At 40.1% G+C, this 19,189-nt stretch overlaps 1 protein-coding gene across 3 annotated transcripts in view; it reads right to left on the bottom strand.

Moving 5' to 3' along the window:
* The window catches only part of ankrd12 (ankyrin repeat domain 12), a 40,177-nt gene that overhangs the window by 12,879 nt on the left and 8,109 nt on the right, over window positions 1-19,189 (bottom strand). For 2 of the 3 annotated variants that reach the window (XM_085388718.1, XM_085388720.1), the window contains exons 2-3: window positions 3,749-3,863; window positions 1,198-1,348 (exon numbers count right to left, since the gene is read on the bottom strand). In XM_085388718.1, the coding sequence (XP_085244844.1) occupies window positions 1,198-1,348; window positions 3,749-3,808 (211 nt within the window). In that variant the 5' untranslated portion in view covers window positions 3,809-3,863. Of the gene's footprint in view, window positions 1-153; window positions 350-1,197; window positions 1,349-3,748; window positions 3,864-19,189 lie in introns of those variants that run through there. The other variant, XM_085388721.1, reaches the window with a different exon arrangement.

Genomic DNA, 19,189 nt, shown 5'->3' with positions numbered 1-19,189 from the left:
GGGGGGGAGAGGGGAGGAAAAGGAGAGCAAGGTGGGGGGGGGTGGAAGGGTGGGAAAGCACTGCATTAACGCTCGCTTGCTCTCTCTCACCCTCCTCGCTTCACATGAACTCAAACACAGACAGCCACAAAGGCACACTCGCACTCCACGCACAGATTATGAGTCATGGCAACACAGCAGACAGGAGAGGAGATCCGGTCCGAGGCGGTCACTGGGGTCGCTTCTTCGCCTCGTCCTACAGCTGCTCAACAAAAGGACCGGGGGAAGCTGCTGGAAGGCAAAGCCACTCTCCGCGCTAGTTTATTACGTGTGCGACATAAATTATACTTCCAAAATTGAGGGTTCTCATCTGTTAGAATGACACAGGACCACACAATGAAAAAGATCATGTTGAGCTTTGCTCTACAGAGGAGATGAAGGCAAACCTGCAGGACTTCAAGCAGTCCATAAACATGCAGTTTATTTATTATAATTACAGCTGTACGATACAGTAACCTATTTTTAGGCCTTGAATCTGATAAACATATAGTTAAACTTTAACTGAAAGAGGGGGTTAGAACAGTGTTTACACAAGTGAGAGGAAGAACGACATGTCTGCACTGCTAAGATGAGTGCATTTTTATCGTCAAAGGTCTTTCTACAGCGCAGTTTATAAAAACATATAAAAATACAAATACAAATAGTGTACTTAACAAACAAATGTTAAATACAGCATTGCAGTGCATTTGTAGAGGGTTATTCTACTATTGAGGATGTAAAACAGTGAAGATTCTTGGGGGGCTTTTTACAGTTCACTTATACACTGGATATCTACGGCTACATAGTTCACTGCTGGTTTTGGTCTTTCTTTTTAAATGGGTTTTGTAGATAAAGGACATAATGTGTTGAATGTAGAAAAAAACTAAACAAAACATGGTGTTATATTAGGAGGTGGGGTAGGAGGCCCTGATTACTATTTGTAACACTAAAAAATGAATACATTCTCATAGAATGATTCTTCATCCATCTCAGAATACACACAACAGGCCACAAGTTCATCAGTGAGACCTGACTTAGGTCCCGTTTTCGAAACAATATTGACCCGTTGTTGACTATTTGAAGACCTGTTTGACAGCAGGCCACCAGGGGGCAGTGTACAGACATGGCAGTGAGCCAGCAGCATGGCTGTTTGGAGGGAGGAACAGCAACACTCCTTACCCGTGTCGGAGTCTCGCTCCTCTGCCTGGGGTGGACTGGTAGTGAAGGAGAGCTTGCGCTTCATGGAAGACTTTGCTTTCCCTTCCTTCCCCAGCAATTCACTCCGGTCCAACTTTGGAGTTTTGGTGAAAGGCGACAACTTGTCTTTGCTCTGTCAAGGGTGAGGAAGAAATAAAACACACACAAAGAATTAAAATCGGGTCAAACGAGGCATAGGTGTGGCCTCAGTTGAGTGCCGAGTGTGCCTGGATATGTAAACAAAGGAGCAATGGCCTCAAATGAACCCTGGCAGTCTCATTTTAAAAGCCATGTCAACTAGTTTGACAGCTAACAGGATCGAGCTTAGTACGCAGGTGGTAGTTCCTGCTTTACGTGACTTCTACTGCAGAGATAACACCGACTGCAATACGGTATTTGGGTGCTGCTTGCGAGGCTCACTTAAATGTTGTTCCCAAGGCGAAGTCTCAAGGGAAGAATACAAGATCTGGAGCTCCCCCCCCATCAGTTTACACACAAAAGAGAAAAAAGGGAAGAAAAATAAGTCCATTATTATGGCACTGTGCTGTGGGAGTGTGAAAATATTCACACCTGTGCAACCTGCACTGCCAGGCAAGCATTCAATACCATCAGACTTCATAGATTAACAGTTTCTTTTTAATGCACAACAGCACCTTTACTGATCATCAATTTAAATCATATCCGATTCAAAAATATATCTGCAGTCCCAGTCCTCAAATGCATTGCATTATAATCTGTATATAGCCTGCTGGTCAGACAAAAATTGTTTAGGGTCGTCCCCCACAGCTTTGGTAGATTATCTCATACTTGCATCACAACTTTCAGACATTTTATAGACAAACTGAGTGAGACACTCAGATTAACTGATGTTGCAGTGACAACTAATTCCTAACTCAAACCCTTCAAATTTAATAGCTATAATACTGAAAACACGTAAAGCAAGGTTGACCACGAAAAGCCTGAAATGGGACGATAAAGCAAGAAAATTACCTACATATACAGGGTGGCTTCCTGTTGAACACAAGTACCACCTCGTTTGGGTAATTTGCATTTCTTTGGTGACCAAAATCGGAGCCATAATTGAGCAGAAAAGACGACAACACCCACTTCAAAAGACACAAGATGTTAAATTTTATCCCTCCCACTTGCAGCTGCTGATTGCTTCTATGGTTGTAATTTTGGTTTTCAATGCCTGAATTGAATTTAGCCACTCCATGCACATATAAAACTATTTGATTCTACAGAAAATACACACGGTGGAGGTGGAGCGAAAACACTCCAGCATCAAACACAACCCACAGCAATACCACTAATCTCGCCATTATCACAGTGTCTTTCAGTTACTGGGTTATTCTGCACTCTGATCTGCAGACAAAGCTTTTTCAGAACCATTACTTTTAGTGTGCTGCACTTTGGTGCAGTAAAATACATTTCTGGCAGGAGGAAAATGTCTGCAGCATGGTGCTTCTTTGATCTCAGTGAAGCAATGTGCCAGCTGTGCAAAGCTGAAGTGTCTGGCACGGCTGAAAGTAGATGAGAGCTAAGATGTGAAGTACCTTTGCCTTGAAAATAAAGGCAGACACAAATGCTTCCTTGCATTTATGTAGAAAAGGGCAATTAAGCCCTGTTTGCATGGTAATATAGGAGATAGTACATCAGATATTTCTCACGCACAACATTCGAGTGCATCTCTGGGTTAAAGCAGAATACTGTATCACAATAGAAAAAAGCCCCACAGAAATATATGCTGTGTTAAGAATATCCTTTTGATGAACCACAAGATTTATCTCGTTCTATCACTGGTAAACTACATACAATCAAATCACAATGTTGGCCGAACATAACCGCATTGATGTCAACATGTACATGTATGGCAGCTGAAGTGCACTGACATTTACAGAACAAGCCGATATAATGAATAATGCCGCTACAAGCTTAGATGTGCTCCCTGCTGGTGCCCAGATGTTAGTGTTCAGCAAGTGGGTGATGAGTGTTTACACATCAGAGCTCTAAAACCCAAGAAACATTCATGCAGATGTTTGAGAACTGAAACAAAAAAACAAAACAAAAAAACCCCTGTTACTCAGGAAGCAAAAAGTGACACACACACTCTAAAGAAGCATTAAAAGAAGTCAGCTGTCTTGGAGTCCAACACTCTCTGCATGCCACATGATTTAGCATCAATAACAGCTTCTCAATTTAGTTTTATTTTACCTGGTTTGCTCGATGAAAGAAAATGTGAATGAACCAGATTGTTCTACAATATCATGTGAACCAAGCAGTCAATCTTTGTTTATTCAAATGCCATTTTCATTGATCATGTGATCCTATTGACAGTTTCTGCCAAACTCTGAATTCATTTAGTTGTATTTAAAATCACCTGTGTATTATTTGGGGTCCAATTTTGTACAGTATTTCCCCAAGAAAATGTAAAGAAAACAAGTATCACTTTTGTAAACTTGCAGGAACTATTCCTTGTGTTTACCACAGGATGGTAATAGAAGCTTCTATTTGAAGTAAGAGAGTCACATACCTTCTTCCCCGCCTGCTTATCCACCATGGCTCCATCTCTGTCGCTCCCAGGTTTTGCCATGGTGAGGCAACCTGACTAGCTTAGACAGCTACAGCACAGTAGGTTCATCATGCACCTGGAGACAGAGACCACAACAGCAGTGAGGAGGATTTCAACCCTGCCACATCACTGCCTGTATGGAAGGCTGACCTAGTAATTCTTGCTGCAAACAGAGCATGCCTGCACGAGACAGTGGCAAGAGCAGGAGATGGTTTTAAAATGCAGGTACAATTAAATAACGTTTTTTTCAGAGACTGTTTATAGGCTTTCAGCAAATGTTTGTGTTACAGAGGAAACGAGCCAAGTAAAGAAAAGTCACTTAACCCCCACAGAGCAATGGAGGGGCAGGTATTGAAATAGTGCTGCCACAGAGCGCAACTCAGCTGTGTTTCAGGATGTAGGTTGAGTGGATCTGTAATCAGGGATTTTTATTGAAATTTCCATTGCATCTCTCGAGATTGACCTTAAAGCACCGGCAGGAAAAACTACATGAGGCAGCATGAATCACAGCTTTAGGGACTTCTTGGGTTTCTGAGAGGAAAACGTCCCCCTCTGTATGTTGTCCCTGCGGCCTACTCATCAGTGTAACCGAGCTCGTTTCTGATGTGGTTTGTGACGGTGTAGTAACACAAGCTGCAGAGTCACTGGGGTGCACTGTGGGTGCCAGCACTTTAGAGAAAGTACAACACTGAAGCTGAGCCTGCACCTGAAGCCAACATGGCATCTGTCAGTTATCTTGCCACATGAAGATTGCAGCTTTCAGTCATGAGACCCTCTATTATCTAGTACTTTGAATGAACTTTCCCTGCTTCCTTTTTTCGCTCACATATACACACCCAGTACCATGATGACTGAGCAGAAATAGCCTCCCGCTGCTTATGAAAGTCCCACTCTTACTCTATATTAAGAAACCTGAGAGCCATTGATTAGTTGTTAAGCAGCCTCCAAAATGATTGGGGCAGCCCCCATTACTCATAGGCATCAAAAATACAAGGGAACTCTAAATTTCATAGTAGACATTTAATTTTCCAAGAAGAGAACAAGCATGATAGCAGTTTTAGTATTGCACTTATTCATAAAACCAGGGCTTTTGTGTTAAGGGGTAAGCCATCTCAGTAAATAGCACAGCTCTGGTGTTCCCAACAATTCTGGCAAGTTCCAGGCTGAATAATTTATGATTAAATAATCAGATCAGCAATCTCTCACAGGAAAGTTCTGACAACAAAATGTGACAAAGTGTTTGGCACTGGCTAGCATGTTTTCTGGGTTTTTAAATAGGAAAGGACATTTCACAGGAAGAATCCTAGCCCATATTCACTGGGAACTATTTAATGACTCTTTAAAGATCACTTCCCACCCATAGACAATATACAGTATGGACATAGCCACCATGGTCCAATCCAGTGAATAGTAGTCTCATTATAATGCCCTGATCAGAGCATTTCTTACATCCTTGTAAAGACCCGTGATTGTTAAGTCATTAAATAATAGGATATCGTAGGGCTGGGCGATATGACCCAAAACTCATATCTCGATATCTTTTAGCTGGATGGCGATATACAATATATCTCTCGATATTTTTTTAAAGCCATAAAGTAAGAACAAAAAGAGAGTTCTTAGTCAAAGCTGTGTCCCAGATGTCACACAGGCACTTGAAGAAATTACTCAAAAATAAATTATCAGCATTTATTAAATAATAATGCTCCATAAATAAAAGAAAACAATGTCGTTTTTGTGCATAACAGAGCGCGGTTAGCTCATTAGCGCGTTAGCTCGCTAACACGTTGACGCCGTCCAGCCCCATGCACTGGGCGATCTGCGGTAACTCTTTAACGGAGATTTGCTGTGTCCATCTTGTCGTTGCCTGTAGGTGAAGCTATGGGGGAGGGGGAGTTGTGTTCAGTGAAGGAGAGACGAGCCAGAGTAATGTTGTGCAGAGACAAAAGTGGACGAAAGAGAGGCAAACTTGCGACTCCACAAGTATAATTATAACGTGACATAGACTATATCGATATTGTCACATCTTATATCTCGTATGAAAATATATCAATATTTTTTTAAAAACTCGATATATCACCCAGTCCTAGGATATCCTAGATAAACTTTGTTTTTAACCACTCAAAATTTGCATAATTTACAAAAAGAACTTCGTGTTTTATTCAATATGCCCTAAAACTAGCAAATGAGCCCATAAACACAGGAAAGATTTTATACAACTGTGAGTCTGTTTTCAAAAGGAGTTTAGAATGAATGCAGGTTTGTGGCCCTTCTGCTTTGGCTTCACTTTACAAACACAGAATCTTCATCCATATTTTATACTGTCTATGATGTGGACTACTTGCGACAGGCTCTCTTTACCTGGGTTTGAACTGGACTGCATTTTCTTTTTCATTTTGAAGATGTTCCGCAGAGAACTTTCTGACAGCTGCACTTGCCTTTGCAAGTTTCTCCTGTTTACACAGTATCATCTAATCTAACCTTGACACATGTGTATCACAGGTCCAAAGCCTGGTATGTAGTACCAACTTCTACTTTCAGTGGCTGACAAATAGCTTTTACTTGCATTGCCACCATATTCAAACAGTAGTGGCATGTTACACACTAAAACCTTGATTATTCCTGCCTGGTCTACAAGTCTGATAGGGTCTAAGTGATGTAAATGTCATTATTAGGTGAGTGCGAAGGTCCATAAGAATGTACGCATGCTTGCCAATTTCTTATGACTGCACAGACGTCTGGAGACTTTACAATGCACCGACTGTGCATGAGACTTTAAGCAGATTTCAAAGAAGTATAACAGGAATGACTGCTCAGACATGATCTTTCTAGCTGCTTATGTCTTCAACAGAGTATATTGAAAACTTAAGTACTAACAAGGAAAGATATAAGACAAGAAACAGTCCTTTAAAAATGATTTTATAATTTATTTACTATTCGAGTAATTGAAAATCATAACCATCCTCAAAATTTATGGCTGTTTGCATTTTTTTTTCTAACACAGAGGTTCTACCATTCAAATGCTTTAAAAACCCACTTTATCTATCAATTACAAGCAATTGAGTCAAGTTTTTTTCTCCAGGAAAATGCATACATATTTAACATATCAATTTTACATGTTAACGTCAACTTGACGTCAACTTGTGCGTTTTTAATCATCATATTGTCATATTATAAAAGGGGGAAAAAAATTCTGATTAACTGTCAAGATTACTTGGGAACGAAACTGTTGCTTGCATAGTTTGGCCTCATTCTCTTTAACTTGTGCTCTAATGGGAGCCTGTCCTCATGTACAGGGTTAAAATTGGAAGGACAAGGGCAACCAGTATCCTTGAAAGACTGGCATTGCTTCTACACTATTAGTAGTGAAAAGTCCACTGTTAGTAGGTATACAAGTGATGGTAATATCCACTACATTCCATGTCTACAAAACGCTAATCACAAGTTCAAGGTCAGGTGAGGTTTTTGTGAGTTTTCTAAAATTAAGTGGTCATATTTAAGAGTCTTCAACTACCAAATGTTCAGCATTTAAGGATGCTGAACAGGATGCAAATATCGCCTTTGAAATTGAAGAAAAGTGAATGCAAGTGGCTTCTTCTAATTTAAACCTTTAGCATTAAGAAGCACAGCCTGTGGGGATCAGAACATATAAAAAGCCTTCAATTAGACACCATCCAGATGCAAGCTGAGCAACAAGCATGCTCTGACAGTGACACAATGTTTCATGTAATCACCTTTACGAGGGGCCATTTTTAGGATGTATATAAAAACCACAACTGAAAGTTTAATCAGCTACTCCAAGACAAAAGGCATGCCTGTCATAAACAAAGTGACAACGCTGACGCACGTTAAGGAGGAAACTGCTGTTGCTGTAATCTGCTCTGTGGTTGACATTTTTTATGTATTCGTGTATTCGTACAACTCTCAGGTTGACATGAATTATTTGAATATGGCATTGTTGTAATGTGTAGGTACTGAATATGATGCCTTCTTAGAGTCTAACCAAACTTTGCTCAGTCTAACCATTCTTAAGAAGTTGCAACATGTTTTGTTTTTTTTAAATAAATTTTTATACAGATTTTTTGTGTTTACTTACTGACTTAATGTATAAAGGAAATAATTTGCTGTTGTGAGGCTTTAAACTTCGATTCTCGTCGTGCAGTTTAATCATAATCTGACTACGTGATTCTCCATAACATCATCACTCATAATAATCTCTATTGGAAAGCAGCATACATGTTACACATGCTATTCACCTTTCCGGGGAGAAACCAGTCGTGCTGGTTTTAACATTAATAAGGCAACTAGACTTCTTTCAGTAATCCCACATTTTGCTTCTTCTGATACCTTTTATGATCTTTGCCGATCCTGTGTGATACTGTGGTGTTGACAGGTAGTTTTTTCCAAACACATGGACCAACTGCACAGCCGAGGCCAGTGAGAGGTCATTAGTCAGCAGATAGCCAGTAAGCAGCAGCATTGTCATTCACGCAGCTGAAAGGGAGAATTGAGCTGCCCACAGTCAACTTGTTGGTGTAAAGAGGCTGGTGTATTGGGGGTATTAAAGCAGTGTGGACAGGCCAGGACCAAACCAGAAAACAAACGCTGACAGGACTCCAATCTGGCACAGAGAGGAGGCGAGAAGGGTGGGACTATAATTACAGAGGTATTTGGGCACTCGCCAATTTGGCATTTGCATTTACTGCGTTTCATGTGCAGCTCAGGGCTGCATAAGCCCCTGCACGCTCTGCCATTAACCTCAGGCTGTTTCAAGTCCAGATCAAACCTCGCCTTGATGACTGCTACAGTTCACTGAGACTAAAGCGGAGATTAGATTGGCATGAGATGTCATACTGTGGCAAACAGTGTGAGCAAAAATTTTCCAAACCACTTAATATCACTAAAGCAGATTTATCAAACTACCCCCCTCAACAAAAAAAAACAACCAAAAAAAAACAACCCACGAGTGGGAAAAGGTTGAGAGATGTGATTACAAAAATCATCGGCTGATTTTCTCAGTCTCAACGCCATCACTGTGGTTAACAATTCAGCAGAAAAGGACACTGATGAGCACTAACAACACATGGGCCACTTTGAAATATTTTCAATAATCATATATCTGTTGAAATACCAGCTAAAAATCTCGGTTATAATTACTTAGCAGTTTCTTCTCATAGGGCTGCTCGATTATGGCAAAAATGATAATCACGATTATTTTCACTGAAATTGAGATCTCGATTATTTGACGATATTTATTTAACCCTTTAAGACCTACCATAGAACCAAGTCCGCCAGAGCTTATATTATTTTTTTACATGTTGTAGTGCCATTTGTGGGAGCATTTCAAGTTGCTATACAACTGTTATAGCCCATATTTTAATAATATGTATGCATTAAGTCCATAGTAACTACATTAATTGCAAAAAAGTGCAATAAACTACAAAAAAATTGAAAATCGTTTTTGTTTTGTTTTTTTTACATATATTTCTACTTGGAGAAATTTAAGAGGTTTACCCCTCAAAACTTTAAATACAAAAAAAGTTGCAAAAAATAGTTTACAACAACAGGAAACTTATTGTGAGTGTCTTCATAGTTTTATTTTGGAGATACACCAATTTTTATATACTGCAGGAAAAACAAAAAAAAACAATCCTATGATGCAAATTTGCAAAGAAAACAGCAGGTGCATCAAAATAAACTATTTCCAGCAGTGCAATTCGAGTTCTAAGCATCCCAGCAACTATTCAGAAAAGTCAAACATGACCAGTATAGGCTTTTAAGGCCTACAAGTAAAAAACTACATTTCCGCGAAAATGACGTCACTTCCGGTTTCGGCCAGGAAATGGCGGACATGCGACAGTTTGCGCTGACGTCTGTTTCACTGTGGGAAGTGTTACGAACAGCTGATAGGAACGGCAAAGCGTGTGTCTGGAATATTATGTTTTTGTTCCTGCAAGCGCTTTTTATGCAATATTTGCAAAGCTTTATGTGGAAGGAAACCGTGACCGAGGACAAGCTGATGGCATCAGATGTAAGTACAACTCCTCCGGTTTCATATGCAAAACAAATTATTGCGCTAGCTTACAGGGTTCAGGTTCTACAGGGATTTAAAAATAGTTACGCAAAACGGAGCGTGCTGCTCTGACCGGCTTTAAAGGGTTAACAATGACTTTAAAAAAAAAAATATAAAATGGTGTGCAACACCACTGAAGTTTTTTTTTACCTCTTTTCAACCAACAGCAGTCACTCTCCTCTCCAAATAACTTCTGCTTAGCTTTCCGAGCTTCCCTGGGGTCCTCTTAATCAGCGGTCTCCAACCTTTTTTGCGCCACGGACCGGTTTATGCCCGACAATATTTTCACGGACCGGCCTTTAAGGTGTCGCGGATAAATGAGGGAGGGGCTAATAATCGGCTCAGTCATTTTTAATGATCGTTGAAAGCCCAGATCGTAATCGTGATTAAAATTCGATTAATTGAGCAGCCCTATCTTCTCATAAATGAACAGCAGTCAAAAATGCCAAAGTAAAACAACTTAGAGGGAAATTCAAATATTCACACTCCCAATCATTTGCCTCAATTTAATATGTTAAACTCCGATACTGGGAGGAAGATTTTTCCTCTTATGTTTTAGAAAGCAAATGATTTTTAGGATTATTTGTGACTGATTTATCAAATTAAAATGACAGTTTTCTGTGGCCTTAATTGATATATTAAGTTTATAAAGGTTTAAAGTATAGTAGATTATAGTATATATATAGTAGAATGACCAACACTTTATACATACATACATATTCACTAAAAATCTTATTTTGCTTCTTAATGTGTGCACTGATTGTGTATGTTGTTTTTTTATGTCTGTGTTTTAAAAGCTCAACCTAAGGATGGGCATTGAAAAATAGCTTAGGCCATAAATGCTGTGGTGTGTGGCATGGTTCATGTATTGTAGTCATTCCCATAAAAATAAACTGCAACTAAACATCAAGGTTGGAGGTCAACATATCACCCTTTACTAACCATCCTTCTTTACCTATAACATTGCAAAATTTGTGATTTCAAAAGAAGTAAATTCTAAATCTGAATGAATGAAGACAGCGAAATCCCAAGCCAAGTGTGCTGCTGCACTGCTGGTCTCTGTCTCCATTTATTTATAACCTAGCGTTCCTGCATTTTTAACTCCACTGGTTCCTGACTAACAACAATAACAACCATTTCCCTGTAGTGTTCGGGTGCGCCGGCCCTGACAGCAGAGCGGCTGCTAGTGCGTGTCCTTGCATGAGTGCAGCAGTCTGACAGGGGAATTGTGGTAAAAGACTCTGGGAGTGTTGGGGTATGTTCACTGGGGGAGGATGGAGGAGAGTGTATGGTGGAGATGTAGCCAGGAAGGATGACGAGCACACAGAGTATGGTAACCTGATCCACTGACTGCAGGATGGGACAGGGAGGGAAAGGGGGCTAAGAATAGCACCGAGCCTGACACACAGCTTGCAGAGCAGAGTACGCTGCCGCCACCAGCAGCAGAAACATTACTCCACTCCAGCTGCGAGAGTACTGCCTGCTGTGAGCTCTCACACACACCATGTGGAACATACATGTGATTTTCCCCTGCTCTCCCATGTGGCTGTACTTTCGACTGCAGGCACACACACACACACACACACACACCCCCACATAAGCACACGCACAACAAAAAACCCCTGATGAAAAGTGAGCTCTGACTAAACCACTGGGTTACACTGCAGTAGAAATAAAAACTGCTTAATTATTATCACGAATATTACAAATCCAGAGAAGATGTATTCAGCTTTTCCTACAATAGGATGTAGGGAAGACTGTGACATGCTCAAGGAGACGCTCGACGCCTGCTGCAACGGTAAACAGCCCGTCACGTGGTTGTGGTCCTACACGCCATCGGGCTAAATGGTGGGGGAGGTCTCTCTCAGCTGTACATTCACTCGCTCCCTCCATCCTCCTCCTCCAACAACGACTCCCTAATGAGTAGCAGGACAAAGCCAACCGCAAAGGCCCGATACTGGAGGGGTAGGGGAGGTAACAATATCCAGCAAAGTGGCATCTCTCACATATAAATATCTGGACTATAAGCTGAATTAGATGTTCTTAAATACCTTACACAAAATCTATGAGGTATAAAGGCTCTTCTATTTTCTGCCCCTTCAAAAGACAAAAGAAAGAAAAAAAATCAAACAAAAAACAAAGAAGAAACAGCAGTATATCAGGAAGAGTCTATCATTTGTATCTGTAATGAATGCCTGGCCATATATTCAAATTAAGGGTTTGTGGTGTCTGGTCAAAGTAAGCAAGCAATTTAAAAAGCATAAAGAGCTGTTGGCTTACTATTCTACCCAGTATAATTGATATTTTTAAAATGGTGCTCAAAATTTATACTGGGGGGGGGGAACCCGGGAATAAGCAGATGTAAATTATAATTGTCAGCTGTGACAACAACAACAACAACATGTAAGCATGGTGCCTGGAGCAGCAACAATCAGTTACTTAATTTATTATACTAGCAATTAATTACAGGTATAATCAACACCTTAAACAGCTTCTTTTAGAAAACAGTTTTTAAAAAATATTGTGCCGTATTGCAAAAACAACAAATTTGGGTTCTGGACACATTATCCTGACGAGAGGTATTTTGGACTTTTTAACTCATAAAAAGAAATAATATTACCTGCAGCCACAGACTTTAAAATGCAATCACAACCTGTCTATTTTTTAAATGCAGAGTCACAAAAAGAGGTTGTATAAGCCCTTCATATCTTTGGGCTCTTAAAGTCACTCTCTTGTCATTCTCCTGACTCAACTATGCACCAAATTCAAAGCAGCATAACATTTCCAGCACAATGTAAGTGCAGCTTTCTTCCTCCCATCACTGGGTCATCTTAACTGAAGGCGCTTTTCGACAAACAGCAAAAGAGACACTGGATGCCTCGAGGAGGCCGTTCACCTCTCACTACCCTAACCCCAGACAGGCGAAACACGCTGCCTCCCACCAGAGCGTCTGGCCTTCGTTCCAGTAGTTTTTGGCTTTCATAAATAAGACGGGCACACTGCTGGAAAGAGGCGGAGAGCACTGGTTAAACTCTCTGGCATGGGAAAAACATGGGTGGATATTAATATTAAGTAACTGTTCAAACCTGTACCAGTCAGCTGCTGCCAAATCTACAATGAAGCTAATAGCTTTTTGGTAGTACGACAGCAACTTTTATAGGTATATTTAGTCACTTACAACAACAACAAAAAAAAGTTTTGTCGTACAACTAAGTACACTTCATGTTTCATCTCCATTAGATACAGCATTTACTTTGCTAATGTCAAATACTATTATAACACCAGATTCTTTTGCCAAATCAATACTATGAAAGACATAATAAATTCATTTAAAGACCAGAAATTGTTTTTTGAGCTTTATTATGCAAGACAGAGTGCTGAACAATTTCAGTCTTATCCTTCGCTTAAATAAAATAAAATAATAATAACTCATCTAAATCTACAAGGGCGAGGCTCGGGACATGGCTTGCACACAAATAAAAGCCTCGTCAAATAACATGTTTGTACATGAGAGGATGTAAATAGGGTTAACTTCACTGGCACGAGAATAAGGCTCTAACCCGGACTGATGAAAAATGCCCACTAAACTGGTTCGAGAGAGTCTGACAGCCTTAAGAAGCCTACCGCCACTGCTCCGAATGTAGGTTAATGATCAGATACCCAAGCAGAGGACAAGAACAATGAAGCCTTTACTGCTGATTACGGGTTAAAAGGAGGGGGAGGGAATGTGGGAGGGATTAGACCAAAGGTTAGGACCCAGGCATAGGTCTTGTTCTCATTTCCACCACATGGCCAAGCTCACTTGACTCAATCAAACACTGGAGAGCTGTTGCTGCTCGAGGAAATATTGATATCCACAGTATGGATGGAGAATTGGGGAATTTTTAATAAAAAAAAAAAAATCTGACTTTGAATTAGCAATTATCAGACTTGGCATTAATAACAGTGAGCTATATGCAACAGAAATGCATCTCATGTTGGTAATAGGGCTGCCACGATTTGTCGACTAGTCACGATTACGTCGACTATCAAAATCGTCGACGACTGATTTAATAGTCGACGTGTCGTTTGAAGCTTTGTAAGATCGCAAAAGACGCAGGAATAATAGCAGGATTTAAGAGTGTAATAACGGACTGAAACAGAAGATGGCAGCACAGCATGTACAAGGATGCCAGCTGCCGTTAAACCCCGAAGAAGAAGAAGCAGCTGTGTCCCAGAATTCATAGCGCGGCCCAGCTTAGTTTCCAACAATGGCGGTAGCTAGTTAGTTTTAATATTACTCTTATTATTCTTTCTGGGTCACAAAATAAACGTTTAACATATTTTCAGGCGAGAATGTAGCTGTGTAAACCTCAAATATCGGCTCAGTTTATCAGGACACCACATATTTTCAAAAGCGCTCCGACGTTTTCGGAGACGTCTGTTACCCACTAGCTCGATAGCTAGCCGGGGGCTAGGTCACTAGCGCCGTGAGAACACCGGACTCCCGGCAAATTGTTTTCAAACCCACCGCTGTCTTTCGCGACTCAGGTTAAATATATATGAGTCACTTAGATAAATTAAAAATGTTGTTGTTTGGCTTTTTTTTTTTTTTTAGTATTTTATTTGTTCCTGAGTAAATCGGTTTGGCTGAGATTAAAGTTATAGTTTTTACACAGCTGAATAAACGTCAAGCAGACAGCTGATTATCAGAAGTGTGAGATGCTGGAGAATATACTCCGGTGTCCTGTTATATTTTAGATAGCAAGGAGTTTATTAAACTTTACCGAAACAATCTGCAAATTTCATTAAAATTGAATAAACTATCATCTTGTCTTTATTTTTAGTTAGCACCTTAAAAGCTTAAAGCTGTAAGCTAATGATAGTTATATAAGAGCAGATGCTGCTGGTGCAATAAGCTGTAGTTTTACGTCCAGTGGATGATGATCTGATTAGTCGACTAATCGCATAAATAATCGGTGACTAGTCGACTATCAAAATAATCGTTTGTGGCAGCCCTAGTTGGTAACAAAAACTATTAACTGAAAAATATCCTGTTTAATACATGTTAAAAAAATGAATTAAAAAAAGCCTCATCACTGTTGCAACATGTTTGCTAAAACAAAACGCCCTCCTTTTCCTTTCAGAGAATTTGTAGGCAATGATTTAAAGCCCCTGGTGGCAAAGACATTACCTACATGACTATGAAACAAAACACATCTGCAGCTAACAAGGTGTCACAGCCACAAGGAATCCTATCCACTCGGTTCCATATGAGCAACTAGCTGGCCACAGTCTGAAAAATAAACTGTGAGGCAAATATTGTGTCAGTTTTCATTATGACATTCAAGATACGACTCCATCTACACCTGTCAAATCCTATTAAACTCGATGAGCTGCCGATCCGATCACAAGCCCGACACATGGCTGCCTGCGCAGTGCCAAAACCACAGCTCTGCAGTGCCAGACTAAGCTTAGATGAGACCAGTGTGTGCGGAGAGGTTGAAAAAGCAACTTCAGCTTCATGCTGCGAGGAGTCTACAGATTACATAGCACACCAACCTTTTACCTTTGATTTAAACCTCTTAAGTCAACAATGAAATACCAAAATTGCTCTTGAATAGCTGGAAGTTAATCAGTTAATTGTCTGAAGGCCTGGTTGAGTAAAATATTTAAACCTCTCCTTATTTCAACACTATAGTCTTAATGCTTAAGAAGACACAAGATGCCTTGAATCAACAACGCAGAGACAGCAACCATTTTCAGAGCTGGTATATTTTTTTACAGTCAGCCCCACAAGATATGCAGCATATTAATGTTTTTTTTTTTTTTATACCAATTTGTATTCTAAAGTGTTTCATTTAAAGAGTGAGGCTGTGTGGAGCTAAAGGACAAACTCAGAAACATTAGATATTCATTGAAAGGAGTTAACCATTTACCTTCCCTCGGTCATTTTACACTGAAAGTGGATGACCTTGGTACTAAAATACATCAATTAGCTTAACAATTACATGAGGTTTTACAGCGTTTAGGACACTTGGTTAGATTTGTCCATTACAATGCACTCAGTGCTCCTGCGTGATTTCATATTACTGTGCTTTAGTGTTTTGATGAAGTGGTCAATACTGGAGCACTACATAAATCCATGGACCATAATACACCACAGCCACACCATTAAAACCATAAAGAGGTGAGGTAAATAACATTGGTTCAATGTAATGTTCTGCATTGAAACCTTAGGTCTGGGGATTCACGTGTGTGTTATGGGGAATTTAAGGTACTGTATCGTCCTTTTACATCTCTGTTGCTATAAAATCAACCAACACAAAGCCTATGTTAACGCACCTTTGTGCAGGCCTCCAAAAAGGTGACAGTGTATAGCTTGATGGCAATGATGCTTTGCTATGGGCTGTAAAGTTAGCGTTAGATAGAAGAGATGCTACTTCGACTGTTTTTAACACTCGGTTTCACTTCAATGTGAAGAAGTTCTGTTTATTATTACTTCCGCCTTCTGTACAGCACAGGCTAATCTGTAGCTGTAGTACATGAACAGCATGAACAGAAAAAACAAAAACAAAAAACAAACAAACTGCATAGCCCACGTTGCATGTTGTTCCACATATTTATGAACCATCACCAATGCAGTGCCATACTGAGCGTCTGATGTTAACATGTTCCACCATTTTAATGCTGTTTTAGACAGCTGGGAGCAGTACCAAAAGGCCTCCCTGTCTGGACAACGTGCCCCACCAAACTGCAAAACCAGCTGAGCGAAACTCAAGGTGGGAGTACGATCCAAGTCTAACTGAACCACCCCAGAATGTGTAAGAACTTATTTTAACAGATATCTTCAACATGCAGAAGCTGCAGACAAGGTAAAAGGTTTTTTGCACTGCAAGATTTCTGGTTTCTGTTTGCAGTCTGGGCTAGGGCTGCACGATTAATCGTTAGAAAATCGCGATCTCGATTCATACTTATGTGCGATCTCATTTCCAAATGACAACGATTTTATAAAAAATTAAAAAATAAATAAAAACACGACGACGATTGTACCGCATTTTGATCCAGGACGTAGTCTGCACGAAAACAAGCGCTCACTCTTCCGGCTCAACAAATGACAAGGGCGGAGCCTTATACCACGTGATACAGAAGCTGTGCCGTGTGATGCTAAAATTAGCAGAGAAAAAACAACTGAGAGCACGTCAGGGATGACGAGAAAGTGACAGGAGAAAATCCGTCCCAGTCAACCACCCAAACATCAATAACGGGAACCTTATACAGCGCTTCCCTATACCCGTCGAACTCCCGCAGGCACAAAGAAATTACGGAGGCTATCACTTATCACCTGACCAAAGATATGGCTCCCATCAACACTGTGCAAAACGAGGGATTTAGGAAAATGATCAACACTCTAGACAAACGCTACACAGTGCCATCCCGCAACTATTTTTCTATTGTTGCACTACCTGCTCTATACACGCAGTGTCAACCAACGGTGGAGACGGAATTTCAAGCAGTACAACATTTTGCGGCAACAACAAAATGTGAGACATTTATTGTTTTTATGTTCAGTCTCAACTGTTACGAAGTTGATGTGCAGTTAATAAGTGCAATAAATATTTGTACTGGAAAAGAAAATCGTGAGAGAATCGTGATCTCAATTCTAAGCCAAAAAAATCGTGATTCTCATTTTACGCAAAATCGTGCAGCCCTAGTCTGGGCTGTATTACACAATCTTGTTGGAGCAGTTGGTGGCTGCATGCAGATCAAAAGAAAGAAATCTTTGGGAGTGTCCTTCAGAATCTGCCAAAGTTCCCATGTCTGTTTGGGTGGCACAAAAGGAGCCTACATTTTTCATTTTGTGGTTTATTAGTGTATATAAGTCAGCCCCTTCCAAGTTTGTTTAATCTTTACTGTAATCATATGCAGAAACATGAAGAATTTCAACAACTGTGCCCAATTTCAGCAGGTTAATTCTAAACATATCTGAACTGCTCTAAACTGTTTTGTGCATGAAAAGGGCCACAGTTGATTATACTTCAAACAAGCATGTTGAACACATGCTTTGCTTTCATGTTATTTAATCAATAATGTTTGTTTTCAATTGTGTCTATAAAAACAAAATGAAACTGATTAATGTATAGGTTCTGCCACATAAAAATGTCTTTCCTTATTACTACATGTGCAATTAACTTTAATAACAAAAAACCCTTTAAATTTAATGGGCTGGCTGTAGCTCAGGAGGTAGAGCTGTCATCTACTTGTTGGAAGGTTTGTGGTTCGATCCTTTGCTGCTCCAGTCTGCATGCCAAATATTCTTGCGCAATATAATAAACCCAAGTTGCTCTCCAGTGCATCCACTGGAGTATAAATGTGTGTGAATGTTAGACAGAAAGCACTTATGTAGAAAAAGCATAGACAATAGCGCTTTTATGAATGGGCGAATGAGGCAAGTTGTATAAAGTGCTTTGAGTGCTCAGGTAGAGTAGAAACAGTGCCAACATTGCTATGTTGCCGTTGCTTCAAATATTTTAAACAGTTAGTAAGACATAAAACCCATCATCAAAGGCAACCCTAACTCTTATGTAAACATACAGTGGAGAATATGATAGGTGTATAGGTTACTTCCTGTATAATAACCCTAAGCGATCTCAATTGTAGCCTGTTTTCACCTTAGCTTTAAACCCATTTAAAATGAAAACTAGCACAGTCATGGATAGCATAAAGCAGCATGCAGAGTACTGCCAATGATTAGCACAATCTGATCACATTTCTCCACTCAAAAAGAGCTCAGTGATGCGATTTATTCTACAACCAAAAGGAATCCACTGAAATTGTCCAGTGAATGAAAATCTCATTAACCTATTTTACAGCAGGAGGGTCCTCAGCCTTCCGAAAGCATGGTCACAAAACCGAGCCAGAGTAAACAGGATATGACTGCTTTCTTTGGCATCAGTGAAGTGAAAGCAGTCCATGAAGAATGCAAAGAACACACCCACTGTCAAATTGTCTTTTTTCACAATAAACTAGCAACAGACAGATATATCTCTCACTGCTCATTCATAAAATAAAACTTTAAGAGCTCTTTAATAATTTAAAAACCTACAGCATTGTAATATTGCAACCCAGTCTGTTCCTTCCTTCCTGTGCGCATGAGGTGCATTCACAGTCACGCAGGAAGGTCACAGGCTCTCGAACTGTCGGCCTTTAAAAGCATACAATAGATTATCAAGCCGTTACACACAAAGATAATGCACTCAACGTACCAAACAAAAACAACACTTTGCACACATTCAGCTGCTGGCAAAGGCCAGCACATGTTGTGAAATCAGGAGGCTCCACCCTCTTCACAG

This window comes from Rhamphochromis longiceps, linkage group LG18, assembly GCF_057381845.1.
Source record: "Rhamphochromis longiceps isolate RC_006_pf linkage group LG18, R_longiceps_female_GT1.1, whole genome shotgun sequence".
Taxonomy (NCBI): domain Eukaryota; kingdom Metazoa; phylum Chordata; class Actinopteri; order Cichliformes; family Cichlidae; genus Rhamphochromis; species Rhamphochromis longiceps.
Note: the sequence above shows the minus strand (reverse complement) of the source record. Positions and strands in the feature narration are given on the sequence as shown.